Below are 21832 nucleotides of genomic sequence, written 5' to 3' on the forward strand. Positions count from 1 at the left end.
TCAGAGGGCAAAGGCAAACAAGGGGGAAAAAGCAAGATTTTTGTTCAAAGACAGAATAGCTAAATGAAAATCTAGGGGGTTTTTTGGAGGGGGAGGGGAGAAATTAGGGTTTCATTTGCTTAAAGAAACATTTTTCTTCAAATGTTAAAATCTACCCAACACTTTGCAGTCAGATTACATAGTAATTTCTTGTGCTATTTTCTTCTACCAATAAAATATATTCTTTTAAATCAAGAAAATCTGTGTTTTCTTCTGTAATTTCTTGTTTCTCTTTAAAGCAGGGACAGTGGGAATTTTTTTCTTTTTTAAAGCACAGGAAGGACCAGATTAGTTGCAAAGAACATGTTTTAAATGTTCTCTTTGTCTTCTCTGTAATCACATTACACAGCAAATGGTATTAAGCACAAATCAGGCTCCAAGTGTGGGACTTGGGTCCTGAAAGGCCCAGAAGCCCCTGTTACAAAGCTGTGCCACCATTAGACAGGCCCACGGACTTCACAGCTAAATTTTAAGTCACTCAGCTCCTGTGGTTCTAGACAAGGAGAGGAGCCCCTCAGAGCTTTCCCACTGGGTGCCACCAGCCGAAAACCACTGGACGCTATATAATCCCCTTTACAAGGCTTCTCTGAGCTCATACCGCTGGTCTTTGGTCCCGCTATCCTCCCAGACTCCATCCTTTTTGATTACTTATCCCTGCCTTGATGCTAAAAAGACATGAAATGGCCTAAAGCAGAAGTTCTCAAACCTGGCCACACATCCAAATTTTTAAGGAATTTTTTTTTTTTTTTTTTTTTTTGAGACAGGGTCCTGCTATGTTGCCCAGACTGGCCTCAAACTTCTGGTCTCAAGCAATTCTCCCCTCTCAGCCTCCTGAGTAGCTGGGATAATGGGTGCAAGCCATCACGCCCAGCTTTGGGAGAACTTTGGAAACATTTTTGCTCAGGCCCCATCCCAGAACAATTAAAACAGGAGGGACTGGGGCCGGGCGTGGTGGCTCACGCCTGTAATCCCAGCACTTTGGGAGGCCAAGGCGGGCAAATCACAAGGTCAGGAGATCGGGACCATCCTGGCTAACATCCTGGCTAACACGGTGAAACCCCGTCTCTACTAAAAATACAAAAAATTAGCCGGGCGTGGTGGTGGGCACCTGTAGTCCCAGCTACTCGGGAGGCTGAGGCAGGAGAATGGTATGAACCCGGGAGGCGGAGCTTGCAGTGAGCTGAGATTGTGCCACTGCACTCCAGCCTGGGTAACAGACCAAGACTCCGTCTCAAAAAAAATAAAATAAACAAAAAATAAAAAACAGGAGGGATTGGGTTTGGTGGCTCATGTCTGTAATACCAACACTTTGGGGGGCTGAGACAGAAGGATCGCTTAAAGCTAGGAGTTCAAGATCAGCCTGGGCAACAAAATGAGACTCTGTCTCTACAAATAAATAAATAATTAGCCACATGTGGTTGAATATGCCTGTAATCCCAGCTACTCAGGAGGCTGAGGAGGGAAGACTGTTTGAGCCCAGGGGGCTGGAGGCTGCAGTGAGCTATGAGTGAGCCACCACACTCCAGCTGGGCAACAGAGCAAGACTCTGTCTCAAAAAAAAAAATCAATCCAGTCTATCAAACATAAGGGGTGGGGGCCAAGCACCGGCACTTTAAAAAAAAACTCTCCCCAGAGGATGCTGATTAAGGTACAGTCAAAGTTGAGCCTCACTGGGTTAAAGAAATCCAGAGAACATAAGGAAAATAAATAAATAAATAAAGTAAATGAAGAAACTCAAGCAATAAGGAAACAGGGGGTGGAGGAGTTGAGCCAGAAGGCCAGGTTAGAACCCAAAGTGCAGGTCACATTACAGCTGGAAAATGATGGCTCTGAACTGAGCTTCCTAGTGGCCAGAGAATTCACACTGTCCACAAGATAAAAAACAAACCAGATTCACTAGAGAAGATTCTACTTGTCCTGGGACCTGAGATAAATGCCTCCCTCGCACCCTCCAAAAGAAGACATACGGCATGATGCGGCAGAGTATGCACCCCAACGCTGCGATCACATCCACCAAAGACCTGACACAGGCCACTTCTTACTGCATCTCTCAAAGCACAGTTCCACAGAAGTAGCCCTTGAGAAGGGTGCCCAGCAGTCAGCACTTGGCCACTCATTAGAGGCTGCCCTCTAACTCCTAGCTGGAAACAAACTCTTAGCTGAAACCAATGCCCCTGCACATGTAACACACCACCAAATCCACTTCACTTTCCACACTGACAACCACGCCGTCAGGACAATGCAAACGGAAGACAAAGGCACAGACTCTTTGCCTATGTCACTGAGGTACATAAACAAAGACACTGCCTTGGTATCCAGGAAAACAAGCTCCTCTGTCAGTGACTCTCATGAAAACAGAAGTCTGTCCCTGTAACTCAGGAGTGGGGCAAAGTCCCAGAGGCTGTTGATCACCCATCTCCATTCCAGTGCTCAGAAAGGCCACTACTCATCCTCAAACCTGGAGCAGTTTTGAGAGAGTGGGGTTTGCCCATCAGACTACCAGTCTGTTAAGCAGGACTAATGGTCACCGGAAACAATCAGAAGAGGCCTCTAAGTCCCTTATGTACTAACATTATATATAGTACAGTTTTCTGTTATGTTTTTATTTTTATTTTTTGAGACAGAGTCTCACTGTCCCCCAGGATGGAGTGCAGCGGTGCGATCTCAGCTCACTGCAACCTCCGCCTCCTGGGTTCGAGGGATTCTCCTGCCTCAGCCTCCCGAGTAGCTGGGATTACAAGCGTGCATCACCACGCCTGGCTAATTTTTGTATTTTTAGTAGAGACAGGGTTTCACCATGTTGGCTAGGCTGGTCTGGAACTCCTGACCTCAAGTAATCCACCGGCCTTGGCCTCCCAAACTGCTGGGATTACAGGCGTGAGCTCTGTTACATTTATTATACTTTTGTTATAAGTTCTCCTTCTTTCCTTCCTTCCTTCCTGCCTTCCTTCCTTTCCTTCCTTCCTTCTTCCTTTCCTTTCCTTTTTCCTTTCCTTCCTTTCCTTCCCTCCCTCCCTCCTTTCTTTTTCTCTTTCTTTCTCTTTCTCTCTCTCTTTCTTTTTAGACAGATTCTTGCTCTGTCACCCAGGCTGGAGTACAGTGGCGTGATCATGGCTCACTGCTACCTCCGCCTCCTGGGTTCAAGTGATTCTCCTGCCTCAGCCTCCCGAGTAGCTGGGACCACAGGTATGCACCACCACACCTGGCTAATTATGTATTTTCAGTAGAGACAGGGTTTTCACCATCTTGGCCAGGCTGGTCTCAAACTCCTGACCTCAAGTGATCCTGCCTCAGTCTCCCAAAGTGCTGGGATTACATGTATGAGCCACCACGACTGACTGTTATAAGTTCTTTCAAAATGTGTTTATTGCAATAAATAGAGTCAAGAGCAGATCACTGTCTTGCCCTCTCACATGTGACATTTTCTTTTTGATCCAGGCAGCACATCACCGTATTTCAAATTAAGCAATGACAAGTTAAATTAAAACGGCAACTATTGGCCAGGCACAGTGACTTACACCTATAATCCCAGCACTGTGGGAGGCTGAGGCAGGGGGATCACCTGAACCTAGAAGTTCGAGACCAGCCTGGGCAACACTGAAACATTGTCTCTACAAAAAATACAACTATTAGCCAGGCCTGTAGCCCCAGCTACTCAGGAGGCTGAGGTGGGAAGATCCCCTGAGCCCAGGAAGTCAAGGCTGCAGTGAGCCATGGTCACACCACTGCACTCCAGCCTGGGTGACAGAGTGAGACCCTGTCTCAAAAAGAAAAAAAAAAAAAAAAGCAACTGTTTACAACAGCCAAATGTGGAAACCACCCAAGTGTCCACCACTAAATAAATAAATTGTGGTATATCCATACAATGGAATATTATTCGGTCATAAAAAGGAATCAAGTTTGGATCCATGCTACAACATGGATGAACTTGGAAAACATGCTAGGTGAAGGAAGCCAATACGAAAAGCCAGATATTGTATAAGTCCATCTATATGAAATGTCCAGAATAGGCAAACCCCATAGAGACAGAAAGTAGGTTAACAGATACCAGGGGCTGGGGAAATTGAGGAGCAACTACCTAATGATTATGGATTTTCTTTTGGAGTGATGAAAAAGTTCTGAAACTAGATAGTGGCACAACATTATAAATGTACCACATGCCACAGAATTGTTCACTTTTAAATCCTTAGCATGGCGACTGGGTGTGGTGGCTCATGCCTATAACCCCAGCACTTTGGGAGGCCAAGGCAGGCAGATCTCTTGCACTCAGGAGTTCAAGACCAGTCTGGAGCTGGGCAACATGGTGACACCCCATCTCTACAAAAAATACAAAAAATTAGCCAGCGATGGTGACACGCACCTGTAGCCCTAGCTGCTCAGGAGGCTGAGGTGGGAGGATGGCTTGAGCCCAGGAGGCGGAGGTTGCAGTGAGCAGAGATCACGCCACTGTACTCCAGCCTGGGTGCCAGAGCGAGACCCTATCTCAGTCAATCAATCAAGATTTTGTGTAAATATAATCATTACTCCACAATTTTTAAAAATCAGCTTCAAACACAGAAATATGAAAATCAGAATTAGGAAGGCCGGTGGTCAGTCTTCACTTAAAAATAAGTTTATAAAGAGTCCATCATCTGTTAGAGATATGTATTGAAGCATTTGCCAATAAGGTGAATACTGGGATTTGCTTTAAAATCATCTGAGGTAGGGGGAGCCTAGAATTAACTGTTGAAGCTAAGTGATGGGAGTTCACTAAACTATTCTATTTTTCTGTCTGAAATCCTCCATCATGAAATGTTTCATTTTGTTTGTAAGTTTCCAAAGATCTTTATCATGTTAATTTACTCTGTAGATAAAATGACAGACTGCCCTTAAGCCGTCAAACTCTGGCGGCTCAACCAGGTACGCTCCACACTGAGCCCAACAGTGTAGACTCACTCAATGCAGACCCCTTCACAGAAGGCACACAAAAGGCCCCTCAGAAAACAATCAGAGCCCCAGTTCAGACCACCAGGCAGCAGTGCAAGGACTGTGTGGCCTAGTCTCTCTCACATTAGGTATCCCTAATGTGAAAATCCAAAATCCAAAATGTTCCAAAGTCAGGAACTTCTTGAGCAGCAACATGATGCCACAAGTGGAAAACTCCACACCTGACTTCACGCAACGGGTCACGATCAAAATGCAGTCAAATCTTTGTTTTGTACACAAACTTATTTAAAATATTATATAAAATTATCTTCAAGCTATGGGTGTAAGGTATACACAAAACATAAATGAATTTCACGTTTAGACTTGGGTTCCATCCCCAAGATATCTCATTATGCATATGCAAACACTCCAAAATCCAAAAAACTCTAATATCTAAAACATTTCTAGTCCCAAGCAGTTCAGACAAGGGATACTCAACCTGTATGATATCCAAGCTTTCAAGCTGCCTGCTCAAAACTCAACTACCTGGCCAGGCGCAGTGGCTCACGCCTGTAATCCCAGCAGTCTGGGGAGCCAAGATGGGCAGATCGCCTGAGGTCAGGAGTTCAACACCAGCCTGCCAATATGGTGAAATGCTGTCTCTACTAAAAATATAAAAATTAGCCAGGAGTGGTGGCGTGCACCTCTAATCCCAGCTACTCAGGAGGCTGAGGCAAGAGGATTGCTTGAACCTGGGAGGCCGAGGTTGCAGTGAGCTGAGATTACACCACTGCACTTCTCAAAAAAAAAAAAATTCAACTACAAGCTGGGGGTCCAGGTGATGTCTGCAAACTCAGGGATCTTCCACTGAAACGCTTTTAACAGAGCCCCACAAACAACCCCACCCAACACACAATGCAAACAGAGCTCACCTCCAGGCTTGGGAGCTGAAGGAAGCAAGATCCTGCCTCTCCAGATGCAGTAAGAAGCTGACACTGTGATTGCCTATCCATTTGTTTCCCCTATCCCTCTTCTAGAACTAGAGGTAGGGCAGGAGTCCCCACGGCATTCCCAATGTCTAGGAGAGTGCAAGGCACACAGATGTTCAACTACATGCTTGGTGTGTGATCCTGGTTTTTAATGGATACTGCTCTAAAGGTACATTATAAAGACTTGCTTTTCACAAACACCAATGCAAGACATAAAAGGGAAGGCATCAGAATGTACTAGTGTTGGGTGCCAGAAAAGGAGGGGACAAGAGACAAGGAATCATGGCACAAACAATCCCACCTAAAATAGCACCAGAGATGCTGCGGAATGTAGAGCCCTGGGTCAGAGAGAGAAGGGCAGAGAGAGGAGGAGGGACAGTGTGTGCCAGGCAGAGGCAGAAGAGGCCGCAGGGAAAGGGTATAGAGGCAGTAAGTGAGGGGGGAGGTGCAGGGGGGCAAGCAGCAGGGTATGAACAGAGAGGCAGACAAACTCAGCCACCCTGAGTTGGGGATTCTGCCCTGACTGGAGTCTGTGTAAGCCCCTGTGTCCCCAGGGCAGGGACCAGACAACCAGGGGAAATGAGCAGGCACCATGCGGAGGCTGGAGGTCTGTGGAGAACTGGCACCCGCAAGCCCCAACTAGAGATGGCGCCGACACTGGCTCTGACCCACTGTTGCCAGGCAACAGTACAGGCCCCAGGCTGCCAAGTGTTCTGATTTGTCAATGAAGCTGCAAGACTAGGAGGCTATGTAAGATCTCCTGTTTTTAATGTTGGCAACTATGACCAGCAAATAGTGGCCTCCCAAAGATAACCACATCTTAATCTCAGAACCTGTGAATATGTTAGGTTTTGTGGCAAAGGAGAATTAAGGTAGCAGTTAGAATTTAAGTTTCTAGGCAGGGCACGGTGGTTCACGCCTGTAATCCCAGCACTTTGGGAGGCTGATACAGGTGGATCACTTGAGGTTAGGAGTTCGAGACCAGCCTGGCCAACATGGTGAAACCCTATCTCTATTTAAAAATACAAAAGTTAGCCGGGCATGGTGGCGCATACCTGTAATCCCAGCTACTCGGGAGGCTGAGGCAGGAGAATCCCTTGAACCCGGGAGGCGGAGGTTGCAGTGCACCGAGATGGCATCACTGCACTCCAGCCTAGGAGACGGAGCAAAAAAAAAAAAAAGAATTTAAGTTTCTAATCAGCTGACTTTAAAACATAGTATCCTGGATTATTCAGTGTGCCCAAATGTAATCACAAGGATCCTTAAAAGTGGAAGTGGGAGGCAGAAGAGTCAGGGTCAGACAGAAACCACGTGGTAAAGAGTAGAACACCGCAGCTGGCTTTAAGGATGGAAGGAGCACGAGCCAAGGAACACAGAAGGCCTCAAGAATTTGGAAAGGCAGAGAAACGGGTTCCCCCCGAGAGCCTCCAGCATGACCCAGCTCTAACTACACCACGACCTCAGCCCATTAAGACCTGTGTCGGACTTCCCGCCTATACAACTGCGTTGTTTTAAGCCACTGCATTTGTGGCAATTTGTCACAGCAGCCATAGGAAACTGACAGAGCAACCAATTTTAATGTTTAGAAAGAGGCACAAACAAAACACATCTGTGAGCTCAATCCGCCTAAGGACCACTTTTCTAGTCCAGACCGGGCAGAGTCAAGGACAAGGACCATTTCCTGGGTGCCCAGCACAGAGCCTACCACACAGCAGCTCTCTGACATTCACCCCAAGTTAACGCAAGGTCCCTTACCTTTACCACATAGTCATAACGTTATCCAGGGATTTCTGGAAAACAGAGCTGCTTAACTGAAAGGAGTTCTATTCCCAAGAGACTGTTTAATCACATAGACATTACCCAGAGGCCTTGGGAAACTGGCCTGGAGTAGAGGAGGGAACATCCACCTCACTGCAAACAGAAAAAAGTGAGGGCCCTTCAGGTCCTCTGGAAGAAACCTCCAATCTCTCCCTCCCAGCCACCCTCAGGGTACCAGCTTGCTCACTGCAGCTCCGGATAACTTTGGTTGTTCTTCAACAGCAAAGGAACACTTCTCAAGTGGGCTCTTTTTAGCTCCCCACTTTCACCAGCACAGAGATGCTCTGATTAGAGGTGGGGTGGAAGGCCCACAGTCCTGCCCACTCACCGCCAAAAGGCTATGTGAAAACCACAGCCCATGAGTCAAACCTCACCAAGCTCGCCTGTCCTGCCTGGAGAGTCTGGTCAGCAGGCAGCTGGGCCTCTGCCACATGTCCAGCTCTTCCTCCTCTGCGCCCTCCTTGCTCAGCTCAGGCCTCTGCATAATGCAGCTCCCACGGCCAGGGATCCTCTCATCTCTGTCCCTGAGAACTCCCACTTTTCCTTCAAGACTCAGCTTACATACTATTTCCCCGAAGCCTCCTCTGGTTCCCAGGTTCCATTCTAGTGTTTGACACCACTTTCTAAACTTCCCTCCCCCAGCTATCTCCCAAACCTAATATTAGTTGTTACTGAGGCAAGAGCCACCATCTGCAGACCAAAAACTATTTTGAAATGTAAGAGGAACTTAAATTTTATTCACTCATGCGTTCCCAGCCAACAGCACATAATACATATGTGCTCAATAAGCATTAAGTAAAGAATAAATGAAGTGGACTATGAACTCATTTTTTGACTGAAATACCATATATTACAATGACACTGTGACATGCATTAACTGTACCACGTAAAATCTCACTTCTAGACTTTGACTAATAAAGTGAATCTATCTAAATTAGTAACTCTACATTACAACTATCTTTAATAAAATTAAAGAAATGCAATTTAAAATTTTACATGTACCATCTGCTGCAGTCATTACAATTTAGGGTGTGGGGAGGAACTTGGCTAGCAAGCTTGAGAGAACAGATAAGAACCTGCTGTGCCTGCTCTGTGACTAAAATGCAGGTTGAAAGGAGGCTTGCCAAATAGGCGGATCACAGTCTCTTCTGCCCGTCCCTGGTTTAAACTTTCTGCTAAGCTGTCCTTCTTTATTTACCAAGGTAGCTTAGAGGCGTATTTCAGCCAGGGTGATCATTTCTGCCAGTTCCTCTCCAGCCCTGATTCCACCAGCCAATCCACAGTCATTCTACGATAGCTCAGGAACCCAGTCCCCCACACCACATTACTTCAAAGGCTTCTTCTGGCTCCAATTTTCCCCTTCCAATCCCTGACACTCCCGGAGGCTCCTCCAAGCACACAGCTCAGCTTCTCAACCCACACAGACTATGAGAATTATCTGAGGGCACTTCTAAAAATTACTGGCTCCCCCTTGATTGGTCTGGGGTGGGGCCCCATCATGGGCATTTTTCTAGCTTTCCAGGCCACATGGTTTACAGGCTCCCAGGGAGTCAAATCCAAACTTCCCAGCCAGCACTGAGGCCCCCTTTACTCCCTAAACACAACTCAACTCTGGCCTCTCTTCATTCTCCATCTCTAGAACTGCTATCTAGCCAGTCTCAGGAAGCCAGTCTGGGCCAGGACCCCACCCACAGAGATTACTCCGCAGGGCCCCCTTCTCAAACACTTGAGGTGGCACCCACTCCTCAAGACCTACCCTGCTCCCTACTACCCAGAAAACCAAACCCCAAGGCTGCTGCCTCACCAGAGCCAGTGGCCATCTGGCCACCTGGGAGCTCACTGCTCCCAGCAGGCATCCACCCGGCACCAGCTGCAGGAGCCCAGAAGCTGGCACACACTCAAGCACCTTACCCCATCCCATCTCAAGCTTTAAGTCCTGCTGTTCCTGAGATCCAAAATACCTTCCCATCTGCCTTCCACTTAGGGATACTGTTCCTGGTTCTTCAAGGTCCAGCTCAAATCCTACCTTCTCCTGATGCCTTCCCGGACTCTTCTAAATTTTTTCTCCATTCTTGACCCCCTGACAAAGAATCAAAATCATGGCTCAACAAACCGCTAGCTTCTGTCTCACAAAGAGTAACTTTGTCTTCTCAATTAGATTAAGTTCTTGGTGGCATTTCATTTATAACCATTATTTGCCTCTAGATCACGTGTTCCATATTTTTCAGGTTGACACTGGCCTCAGTCATGAAACTGTCCTTGAAATGCCCGTACTTCTACATCTCCCAGCTGCTTCTCATAAAGTGACATACAAATTCTTTCTCCAATCAGATGTTTCCCAACTTTTGTCATCCATAGTATAGTCATTATATCCCAGGACAGCTCTGAGTATCAAAAAGGCACACAGGGGGCCGGGCGCGGTGGCTCACGCCTGTAATCCCAATACTTTGGGAAGCTGAGATAGGTGGATCACGAGGTCAGGAGATCAAGACCATCCTGTCTAACATGGTGAAACCCCGTCTCTACCATAAATACAAAAAGAAATCAGCCGGGCGTGGTGGTGGGTGCCTGTAGTCCCAGCTACTCGGGAGGCTGAGGCAGGAGAATGGTGTGAACCCGGGGGTGGAGCTTGCAGTGAGCTGAGATCGTGCCACTGCACTCCAGCCTGGGTGACAGAGCGAGACTCCGCCTCAAAAAAAAAAAAAAGGCACACAGGGAGGACTTGCTTTCAGGAAAAAAAACAAAAAACAAAAAAACTGTGTCCCTTTATTGCTAGGACTTTTGGGGGCGGGGCGGGGGGAAGAGGCCTTTTAATACAACTTTTTGCTCACATTGATTTATTCACCTCAGAGTCTTAAAGAGTTCACAAAACAAACTCAAGTCCAAGCCTCCAGGGCCTCCCACAAGCGCAGGGCAGGCACCAACACATAGCTGTTTATCATTCCTTGGCTGGGGAGCTGCGAGCAGTGCTCAAACCTTGGGAAAATGCTCACACCCCAGCCTCCCCAGGACATTTTAAGACCAGAGAGAAAATTACCCATTGGCTAGAACCCAGGTGTTAATTGCCTACTGGGGAAGGAGATACTTCACATGGAATTATTATTTTTTTTTTTTTTTGAGACAGTCTCGCTCTGTCGCCAGGCTGGAGTGCAGTGGCACGATCTCAGCTCACTGCAACCTCCGCCTCACGGTTCAAGCGATCTTCCTGCCTCAGCCTTCCAAATAGCTGGGACTACAGGCATGCGCCACCATGCCCAGCTAATTTTTGTATTTTTAGTAGAGATGGGGTTTCACCATTTGGCCAGGATGGTCTTGATCTCTTGACCTCATGATTCACCTGCCTCGGCTTCCCAAAGTGCTGGGATTACAGGTATGAGCCACCACCCCCGGCCACATGTAACTTTTTAAGACTACCAAATTCCAGCTGGGTACGATAGCTCACGCCTGTAATCCCAGCACTTGGGGAGGCCGAGGAGGGAGGATCACAAGGTCAAGAGATGAAGAAGGGCCGGGCATGGTGGCTCATGCCTGTAATCCCAGCACTTTGAGAGGCTGAGGCGGGCAGATCACCTGAGGTCAGGAGTTCGAGACTAGCCTGGCCAACATGGTAAAACCTGGTCTCTACTAAAAATACAAAAAAATTAGCGTGCCTGTAGTCCCAGCTACTCAGGAGGCTGAGACAGGAGAATCACTTGAGCCCAGGAGATGGAGGTTGCAGTGAGCCGAGATCGTGCCATCACACTCCAGCTTAGGCGACAAGAGCGAAACTCCGTCTTAAAAAAAAAAAAAAAGAGAGAGAGAGAGATCAAGACCATCCTGGCCAACATTTCGAAACCCCATCTCTACTAAAAACACAAAAATTAGCTGGGCGTGGTGGCACATGCCTATAGTCCCAGCTACTCGGGAGGCTGAGGCAGGAGGATTGCTTGAACCTGGGAGGCAGAGGTTGCAGTGAGCTGAGATCCCGCCACTGCACTCCAGCCTGGCGACAGAGACTCCGACTCAAAAGAAAAAAATTCCATACTTGACCCCATTTTAACAAAGTAGCATTAGGAGAGGGTTTTCAGTCCTTAGTACCCACACCAGTGTGCAGAGCTGCAGGATCACAAAGTAAAAAGAAATGTCCCCTTCGCTCAAAGAAAAATTTGGCCAATTATTTTAACACAGCTCTGCAAACACAAAAACCCTTACCAGCCCACACAGACTTCCTTGGGGTCAAGCCAGCTAGGGTAGCCCTAGGTCCCTGCTGTACACATCCAGGCAGCTTAGGGTCACCTGACAGAGAGGTAAGCTGTTGTCATAGAAACAACTTCATAAAGCTCCAAAATCAGACAGGCGTGGGACTGAATTCAGGTCCAGCCAGCCATGGCCAGGTGCCTATGACCAAGCTTGCCTCTTTCGAGCCTCAGCTTGCTCAGCCTACCTCTTGGGGCTGTTGTGAGGGTACAGTGAGGTAACGGGCACACCTGGCACAGCTGCAAATGAGGTCGTGGAAATAAAGCAGTTCTGAGTTTGACACAGGTGGCAGCAAATACCAGCTGGGGCATACCAACAGGAGTTCGTACTGGCTGTATGGCCTGGGGCAGGTTACTGAACCCCTCTTAGTTTTCTAAAATGCAAAATGAGAAACGGTGATAGGGCTTGCAGGACCACCATGAAAATTAAACACAGTGCATAAAATTAGTAATATAAAGCCTGGCACACAGGAAATACTCAAAAACCATCAGGGCTCACACACACCTTCCTGCACATTGGGTTTTGATGGACAAGTTGATAATTACCACTGACGAAAAAAATTCAAACTGTAAACATGAAAGAATATTAAATCTGAATTGCTGCAGGGAGGAGAAGCAACTTCCATTAACACCAATGGTCCATGCCAAGTGGCCCTGTGGGAATCGAGGACCCAACAACATTACTCCCTCAACACTTCCAAGTTACAATTCTTTTTTTTTTTTTGAAAAGAGTCACACTCCCTCACACAGGCTGGAGTGTAGTGGCACAATCTCGGCTCACTGCAACCTCCGCCTCCCAGGTTCAAGCAATTCTCGTGCCTCAGCCTCTTGAGTAGCTGGGACTACAGGCCCACGCCACCACACCTGGCTCATTTTTGTATTTTTAGTAGAGATGGGGTTTCGCCATGTTGGCCATGCTCGTCTCCAACTCCTGGCCTCAAGTGATCCACCAGCCTCAGCCTCCCAAAGTGCTGGGATTACAAGCATGAGCCACCGCACCCAGCCCCCAAGTTACAATTCTAAAAGGCCTAGACAGCAAACTTCTTGCATGATGTGTGAGAATGATGAACCTGCTTTTTCAACAGAATCCAAGATTGACTGCCTTTTTGAAGGACAATGACATCTTCTGTCCCCTTCATTAAGGAAAGTATCTCAATTAACCCAATAGTGATAATCCCTGTGACCACAGTCCAACTTACAATCACAAAAGAATGAAGTGAAAACACTCTGAGAGCCCACATTTCCTTTCCAAATGTCATGCCATCCATCATCTTCAAACCAATATTTAGAAACATTTCAGTGTCATTTTTGAGTTCCTACTGCACAGCCAGCAGGTGCTAGACATCCTACACACCTTCTCATGCAGTCCTCTGGGCCAAGGTTCCCAAATTTGGTCCCTAGACCAGCAGCATCAGTAGCACTTGGAAGCTGGCTAAAAATACACATTCTCTGCCAGGCACGGTGGCTCATACCTGTAATCCCAGCGCTTTGGGAGGCCAAGACAAGCGGATCACTTGAGGTCAGGAGTTTGAGACCAGTCTGGCCAACATGGTAAAACCCCATCTCTACGAAAAATACAAAAAATTAGCCGGGCATGGCCGGGCGCAGTGGCTCATGCCTGTAATCCCAGCACTTTGGGAGGCTGAGGCGGGCGGATCACAAGGTCAGGAGATGGAGACCATCCTGGCTAACACGGTGAAAACCCGTCTCTACTAAAAATACAGAAAAATCAGCCGGGCGTGGTGGCGGGCGCCTGTAGTCCCAGCTACTCGGGAGGCTGAGGCAGGAGAATGGCGTGAACCTGGGAGGCGGAGCTTGCAGTGAGCCGAGATCGCCCCACTGCACTCCAGGCTGGGAGACAGCAAGACTCCGTATCAAAAAAAAAAAAAAAATTAGCTGGGCATGGTAGCATGCGCCTGTAATCCCAGCTACTCAGGAAACTGAGGCAGAAAAATCACTTTAACCTGGGAGGTGGAGTGCAGTGAACCAAGATCGCGCCACTGCACTTCAGCCTGGGCAACAGAACAAGCCTCTCTCTTAAAAAAAAAAAAAAAAAAAAAAAAAAAAAAGACACAGTCTCAGGCCTCCCCTCCCTAATGAGAAACAATGGGGTGGAGCCCCGGCCACGTGTTCAGCAAGCCCTCTGGGTGCTTCTGCTGCACACAGGAGTTTGAGAAATAAGGCTAGTCTATTCCATGAAGTAGTGATTACGAGCCCCCCTTTAGAGATAAGGAAACCAAAGCTCAGTGATTAAAGTGCCCAAAGCCACCCAGCCAGGAGGCCTATTAGTACCCACACCTCATTCCAAAGCTATCCGCCACATGGCCTTTGAAGCCAAATTAACTGTACCACTTGGTGTTCTCAGCTATCGAGATGCTGCAATGTGCAACTACCTAAGGGGTGGGACCGAGAGGAAGAATGAAGCCTGTAAGTGATTAATTATAAAAGCTTTTAAATCCACATCATGCATTAGCCCTAAATGATCAGTAGGAAGAGCCTACTTTTCCCTCTTCTATGTATCAGCAGGGTTACCATGAAGAGAAGATGGGGAGTCCCTTTATTTACAGCCCTTTGCATGTCCAATTCCTTGTATTGCTTTGAACAGAAAGAGAATTAAGTTACCTGTTCTCTCTCTAGAGGGCTTGAAAGTGAAGCATACTCTGCCTAGACCAGGACCAACAGGAAACAGAATCAGGAAAAGGACTTTCTATGCCCAGGAACAAAGCAGGCTCCAGCACCTAGGTACTAGGGGAATGAGTCACAGAAAGAATCCAATGCATGGATAGGGAGCATTTTAACAATGTTGCGGATCTGGTTCAAAAGAAGGCAGGTTTTTTGTTTTTGTTTTTTTTTTTTGAGACAGAGTCTTGCTCTGTCACCCAGGCTGGAGGCTCACTGCAACCTCCCCTTCCCAGGTTCAAGTGATTTTCCTGCCTCAGCCTCCTGAGTAGCTGGGACTATAGGTGCATGCCACTATGCCCGGCTAATTTTTGTATTTTTTTGGTCGAGATGGGGTTTTGCCACACTGGCCAGGCTGGTCTCAAAAACTCTAGGCCTCAAGTGATCCGCCCACCTCAGCCTCCCAAAATGCTGGGATTACAGGCATGAGCCACCGTGGCTGGCCTAAGCTTTTTTTTTTTTTTTTTTTTTTTTTCAAATCGATCACCAAATCTAGTATCTCTCAGCTAAAATGATCCATTAATTATTGACATTCAAACCACAGTGTTTTCAAAGGTTCTAAGGTTAGGAAAGAGCCAGAAATCTCGTTATTCACAATTCCCAACCTTCTAAATAAACTTGGTGGTGATTTTCAGACAACAAATTTATCCTGTAATTTAAATGAATACCTATTATTCTGTGGGGCCTTCTACAGGGGCCAGTGGAGCAGAAGGGACCCAGGCCTGGGAATTACACAGATTCACTTTGAATCCTGGCTGTGCCAATTCCTCACAGCTTACTTAACCTCTCAGGGCCTCAGTTTTTCTACTCCAAATGGGTGGTAATCCCTATGGTAAATGTTGATGTGAAATTACGGTGGTTTAAAATAAAGGCTGCTGAAACGGCTTTCAACATATACTTATTTCACTGTATTTGTTTTTCTAAGTTTCTATTTTTAGTTAACTTGAATGAACTAGTTAAGCAATAAAATTCCATCGACAAAGTTGGTCAATTTTTTTTTTTTTTTTTTTTTTTTTGAGACCGAGTCTTGCTCTGTCGCCAAGCTGGGGTGCAGTGGCGTGATCTCGGCTCACTACAACCTCTGCCTCCCAGGTTCAAGTGATTCTCCTGCCTCAGCCTCCCGAGTAGCTGGGACTACAGGTGTGCGCCACCACGCCCAGCTAATTTTTGTATTTTTAGCAGAAATGGAGTTTCACCATGTTGGCCAGAATGGTCTCGATCCCTTGACCTCAGGGTGATCCGGCCGCCTTGGTCTCCCAAAGTGCTGGAATTACAGGCATGAGCCACCACGCCCGGCAAGTTTGTCAATTTTCAAAAACTCAACAGATGGACATAAACATTCATTTCACAATGCATCTGAGAAAAAACAAATGCGCTCTTCCCATCCTCAACCACCTTAATCACATCACCCCACCTCCCTCAGTCCACCGTTAACTTGCAGTCTGTCTCTTCATCCCCATGAGACTTGGTCCTCAAAGTAGGTAACAGGTATAATAATATTTTGAAGTCCAACAGATCTGTTCAAATCACTTACTGGCTGTGCGACCTCGAGCATGTGACTTAAGCTCCCTAGGCCTCAGTTTCCTTCCCTGCAGATGAGGTGGATAAACCTATGCAACTGACACACAATTGCTGGACCAACAGTAGTGATTTCAGCAACAGTGCGACAGAACAGTAGAGGCTGCAGTGACGGAGCCATAAAAATGTGCTCCCCTGCCTCAAGGAATACTGGTGACAGACCTTTACTGAGCACCTACCATCTATCAGAGACTGAGCCTGGTACTGGAGAAGTAAAGACAGGCTGACCACTGGCCTCAAAGACGTCACAGTGTCACAAGAGCCCCAGATACACGGACAATGTCGTAAGTGCACCAACAGACTGTGTGGGGTGGTGAAGGTAGGACAGCGGAGAAAAGCGGGCCAAACATCGGGCGAGCTAGCCGGCAAAGTATTGACAGAAGGGGTCTGCTTACACCGAATACATGAGTTAAAAGTCCAGCAGACAAAAAAGGGATACAAACTACATAATTCCTCAGATCTTTTCCAGCCTCAACTTCCCCAAACCCAAGGACCGCCATGATGGCTCACGCCTGTAATCCCAGCACTTTGGGAGGCCAAGATAGGTGGATCACTTGAAGTCAGGAGTTCGAGATCAGCCTGGCCAGCATGGCAAAACCCTATCTCTACTAAAAATACAAAAATTAGCCGGGCATGGTGGCACACGCCTGTAGTCCCAGCTACTTGGGAGGCTGAGGCAGGAGAATCGCTTGAACCCAGGAGGCAGAGGTTGGCAGTGAGCCAAGATTGCGCCACTGCACTCCAGCCTGGGTGACAGCGTGAGACTCTGTCTCAAAAAAAAAAAAAAAAAAAAAAAAAAAAAAAAAATTGCCCAAATCCAAGCCCTTTGACTTCTCCAAGGCTCAGGGTCACCAGGTATACATGCCATAAAATGACAACAATCGTGGTCCTTCACACCCTATAAGCCAGAGAGAAATGTTATGGGGAAGAGTGAGAACTGCCAGAAAACTTAGAAAATTTTAATGCACTTTCCAAAAGTATGACAAGGACAATTCCACGCATAAAAATCTCTCAGTACTTCAGTTCACAACCGAAAAGTTGCCGCTCCTCCTAATTAAAGTCAAAAAAAAAAAAAAAGTTCCAAAACTTTTCAACTTTTGCAGGACTCTTATCAGAATCCCAATTCTTGGGAAATCCTCCGCTCATTATGGAAGAGGGTTAGTGATAACAGAGAATTTCTACAAAGGTTGGGTCATTTTTCAAGGCTGCATACACGATGCTAGATATTATCACTTGAAAGTTTTACATTTCTTCACACGTCGAGTGCTTGGCCCAACACACACTGCTGGAAGAGTTTTCCACAGAGCTCTCCATCTGGCCAGCTCAGGCCTCAGAGAGGCAAAAAACCTCTGTAAACCAGGGGAACTTGGTACATCCCACAAGACAATCCGAACTGGCTCCTGGTCCAGGGACTTGTGGGACGCAGTCCTGAATCATGCCTTACAGTAACTTACACTTTACCAAAATCTTTAACAACCAGTATCTCATTCCCTGCTTATAAAAGAATAGCCCAGTGAGACTGGTAAAGATGACTAGCCCAATTTTAAAACTAGGGAAATAAATAAGCTTTTAAAATGTAAAAGTAAAAATACAGATAAATAAAAAATTTAGGCCAGGAGTGTTGGCTCACGCCTGCAATCCCAGCACTTTGGGAGGCCGAGGTGGGCGGATCACATGAGGTCAGGAGTTCGAGACCAGCCTGGCCAACACGGCGAAACCCCGTCTCTACTAAAAATACAAAGATTAGCCAGGCGTGGTGGATGGCGTGCGCCTGTAATCCCAGCTACTCCGGAGGCTGAGGCAGGAGAATCGCCTGAACCCAGGAGACGGAGGTTGCGGTGAGCCGAGATCGTGCCACTGCACTCTAGCCTGGGTGGCAGAGACTCCGCCTCAAAAAGATAAATAAATAAAAGATTTAAAAGTCAGGTGCGCTTCCCCAACACAATCACTTGTCCCAAAAACAAGCACCGAACAAGTACCATTCAGAAGCAAATTGTAGTCCCTTTTGATGTTCATTTAAATACAGATAAAAACTTAATTATCAGTGCTAACTCAATCACTGCTGTGCCAGATTCGGCATAAGATTTTGTCAGCACCTAAAATTCTGTATCTAGAGCTACAAGAGGCACGTTTTCTGCCAAATCTTCATTATATTACATAATGAGAGGAAGCTTGGATTCTTAAAATTCACCTTTTCCCATCATTTTAACACCCTGTTCCAATCCCTTCTTTCACAGGGTATTTTCTGGAGGTGAAAACGAATAACTCATTATTTCTCATATTTTCCTGCCCACTTTCTTGCGTAAATATGAAAAATAAAGGGGAAGGTAGGGTCCTGAACAGCTCCCTAAAAAATAAAAAAGTCATTAAATGTGGTAAACAGAGCCCTGGAGACCTAGCTTCCAGTTCTGCACTGACACAGTATCACTGCGTGACCTTGGGCAAATTACTGCAGTTCTGGGCCTCAGTTTCCCTCATCCGAACCCTAATGACGGTTAAGCCCTCTCCGCTCTTAAAGCACAGATTTTAGATACGTCCCCAGAGCAGCACGAATGCGAAGGAATCGCGCAGACGGAGTCCTTGGGCGGAGAAATGGCCTTCCACAAGCTCCTGCGGGGGGATTCACAGGGAGCTCAAGCTGCCCCAGGCAAAGCCACCGGGCAAACTTCAGGTCGCAAACAAAAACCTGTTGGCACCGACTCCTCTAGCAAGGGCCAGCCTCCCAACGCGCTCGGCTCTGGGGGAGCCACCCCACAGGGAGAGAGAGGAAGTCTCTCCTGGAAGAGGCCAGACCCCACGCACCCATTCACCCACCCGGATCAGCCGAGCAGGACCGCCGGGCCGGGTGGGTCTCTGCCATCCCACGCGAAACAAAAGGCAGCTGGAGCCTGGCTCTTCCGCCCCCGTCCCCGCTGTTCCGTGGGAGTGGGGGCTGGGGAGTGGGGAGCCTGGTCCCCGAGGACGGAAGGGGGCCCTGCTACAGCCCCCAGGAAAGGCGAGACGGGCAGGATCCCGGACAGAGAAAAGGACCCCTCCCCCGATTCCCGGAGGGCGCCCGGACCGGGCTCTGCACGGGGGCGGGCGGGAGACAAGGCTGGGCTCAGGAGGAAGGGGCGCCGGGCCCGGGGAGGGGAGGAACGTGCTCTGGGGAGGGGGGCGGGGTTGTTCCAAGATGAACGGGGCTCCAGGATCCAAGGTAGGAGTAAGGGGCGCCCTAGACTCTGGGGACATAAAAGGAGATGCTCGGTGATAGGGACGGGTAACGGGGGAGATCCCTGCAGCGGAAAGCTGGATCCAGATGAGAAGGGGGCCATGCTTCAGTCCGTGGGGCGGGGCCTGGTTGGAAAGAAGGGGATCCCCCAGAGCCTGGCGTAGGGACCAGCTGGGCGGCAGGGGTGCATGCCCTGGCGGGGCTGGTGAGGTAGGGGAGCCTGTGCTCTGGGGGCGTCCGCGCCCTGGAGAGGGGGAGGGTCCTCGCCCCGGGGACTCGCTCTGGCCCTGGAGCCCCACGGGCTCTGGCTCACCTCTGCTCCTCCGGGCCGGCGTGGGTGCACCGCTGCGGCCGCCGGCAGCGCTGGGGAGGCGGGAGCGACCGGAGCCCGGGGAGCCGCCGCCACCGCCACCGCCGCGTCTTGCTCCGTTTGACACCCACACACCAGCCAACATGGCGGCCGGGAGGGGGCGCGCCGGACGCGTGCGCGCGCCCGCAGGCCCCGCCCCCGAGCCCGCCGAGGCCCCGCCCCACTCCCGCAGACCACGCCCCTGCGACCCCGCCAGGGCCCCGCCCTTGTGGCCGGTGCGCGGCTCCCCCTCGGCCTCCTGCGCTCTAGGACCCCGGACGGACGGCCCACCCTTCCGCAGCGCCCCACAGTCGACGCCCGAGCCCCCAACCCCCAATCCCGAGCGCCACACGAGCCCTGGCAAATTAATACCCGAACGCGCGCACTCTGATCCCCTTCAGGCCACTCCACCCAGTGCACACTCACGGCCCCCCACATTCACGGCCGGGCAGCACGCGCAGGCCCCGCCCCATCAAGCAGAAACTCACGCTGCGGCCCGCGGGTTTCACTCAAAAGCCTGGTTCAGTAGGAGAGACTGGAAGGGGGCCAGGGCCTGCCGGGCGCTGGTAGCGTTGGGTTCTTAGGCTACAAGTGTGTTCACTTTATGAAGATGCGCGGAAGTACACTTTGGATTTGTGCGCTTTTCCGTGCGTGTATTTCACGTCAATAAAATATACTCAAAAACGACTCGGAGAAGTCTATAGGCTTCTTTAGGCTGCTCAAGGGGTTACCTAAAGGCACGAATGGCAAGGGGTTACCTAAATGGCACGAAAACGGAAAACCCTTGACTGGCGGGCACCCACAAGGCACCTCCTGTGCGCCAAGCCCTGTGCTGGGCACAGAAATGAGACGGCCTCAAATGCCTCGAATGAGGGTCCCGGAACTGGAGGGGTCAGAACTGGAGGCTGCACCTCAAAGCTGACTAACCTGCTCCAATCAGGGTGGGAGTCAGCAGAGACCTCTCACAGCAGGGGCGCGGAGCACGAGTCAGGGCTTGCCAGGTGGGCAGAGGGCACCATCCCTGTTGCCTGGGTGACATCAACACTGTGCCTAGCCCTGGCTTCAGGGAAGCTGTAGCCAGAAGTCTTCCTCTGCCCTAACTCACTGCGGGACCTTAAACAAGTCACTGTACTTCTCTGAGCCTCGGATTCCTCCTCCCTGTGCAGGAACCAGGGGATGAAAGTATCCCTTAAGGTTCTAACAACCTGGGATCTGGAATTCCATTCTCTGGCAAAAAGAAAAGCTTGTATCTTTCCAGGAATTCATCTATTTCTTGTAAGTTCTGTAGTGTGTGTGCATAGACGTGTTCATGATAGTCTCTGAGGGCTTTTTTGCGTTTCTATGGGGCCGGTGGTAATGTCCTCTTTGCCCTTTCTGATTATGTTTACTTGTATCTTCTCTCTCTTTTTTCTTTATTAGTCTAGCTAGTGATACAATAAATACAATAAAAATGGAGAGAGCTTGTAACACGTTTGCAAAACCACATGGCCACTTTTCCTTTGAAAAGTCAAACACTGGTAGTTCTAGATGCTAGAAACACTCTCCAGTTAACCACCCTTCCCACTGCTTGGTATCCCTTCTCCACCAGCAGAGGGAATTATGCCCTATGTCCCTGCCTTGCAGCAGAAGCCGGAGCTCCCCGTTTTGAACTTGGTCCACCCTCATCCCAGAGAACGCCCTCGACCAGTCCAACATTCCTCGTGAGCCTCACCTCTTTAACCCATCTCCAAGGACAGCAGAACTTTACACTGCAATCATGCTTCTGCCCTGAGTTTACAATGTCAGATGAGTTATAACACACAGCTGATGCACAGCACAGGCGTGATGCTTCTAAATCAGCAGTGTTCAGCAGAATTTCCCTCCACGATGGAAATGTTCTTTCTGCGTGTTGTCCAATAGGATAGCTATGAGTCACAGGCGGCCAGCGAGCACTTGAAATGTGGCTAGTGAGACTGAGGGGCTGAATTTTTTAAACTTCATTAAACTTTCATTAATTTAAATGTAAACAGCCACATGTGGCGAGATGCTA

General features: G+C 48.6%; 1 protein-coding gene across 6 annotated transcripts in view; it reads right to left on the bottom strand.

The window, feature by feature from the left end:
* The window catches only part of EPN2 (epsin 2), a 99732-nt gene extending 79810 nt beyond the window's left edge, over positions 1–19922 (bottom strand). For 4 of the 6 annotated variants that reach the window (XM_063617747.1, XM_055243225.2, XM_063617745.1 and 1 more), the window contains exon 1: positions 19768–19881. Coding sequence is in view for 1 of the 6 variants with exons in the window: in XM_063617748.1 (XP_063473818.1) it covers positions 19768–19909 (142 nt within the window). In the remaining 5 variants the exon portion in view is untranslated. Of the gene's footprint in view, positions 1–19767 lie in introns of all 6 variants that reach the window. The other 2 variants (XM_063617748.1, XM_055243219.2) reach the window with 2 other exon arrangements.
* Between the last annotated feature and the right edge of the window lie 1910 nt (positions 19923–21832).

Source organism: Symphalangus syndactylus, chromosome 14, assembly GCF_028878055.3.
Source record: "Symphalangus syndactylus isolate Jambi chromosome 14, NHGRI_mSymSyn1-v2.1_pri, whole genome shotgun sequence".
NCBI classification, from domain to species: domain Eukaryota; kingdom Metazoa; phylum Chordata; class Mammalia; order Primates; family Hylobatidae; genus Symphalangus; species Symphalangus syndactylus.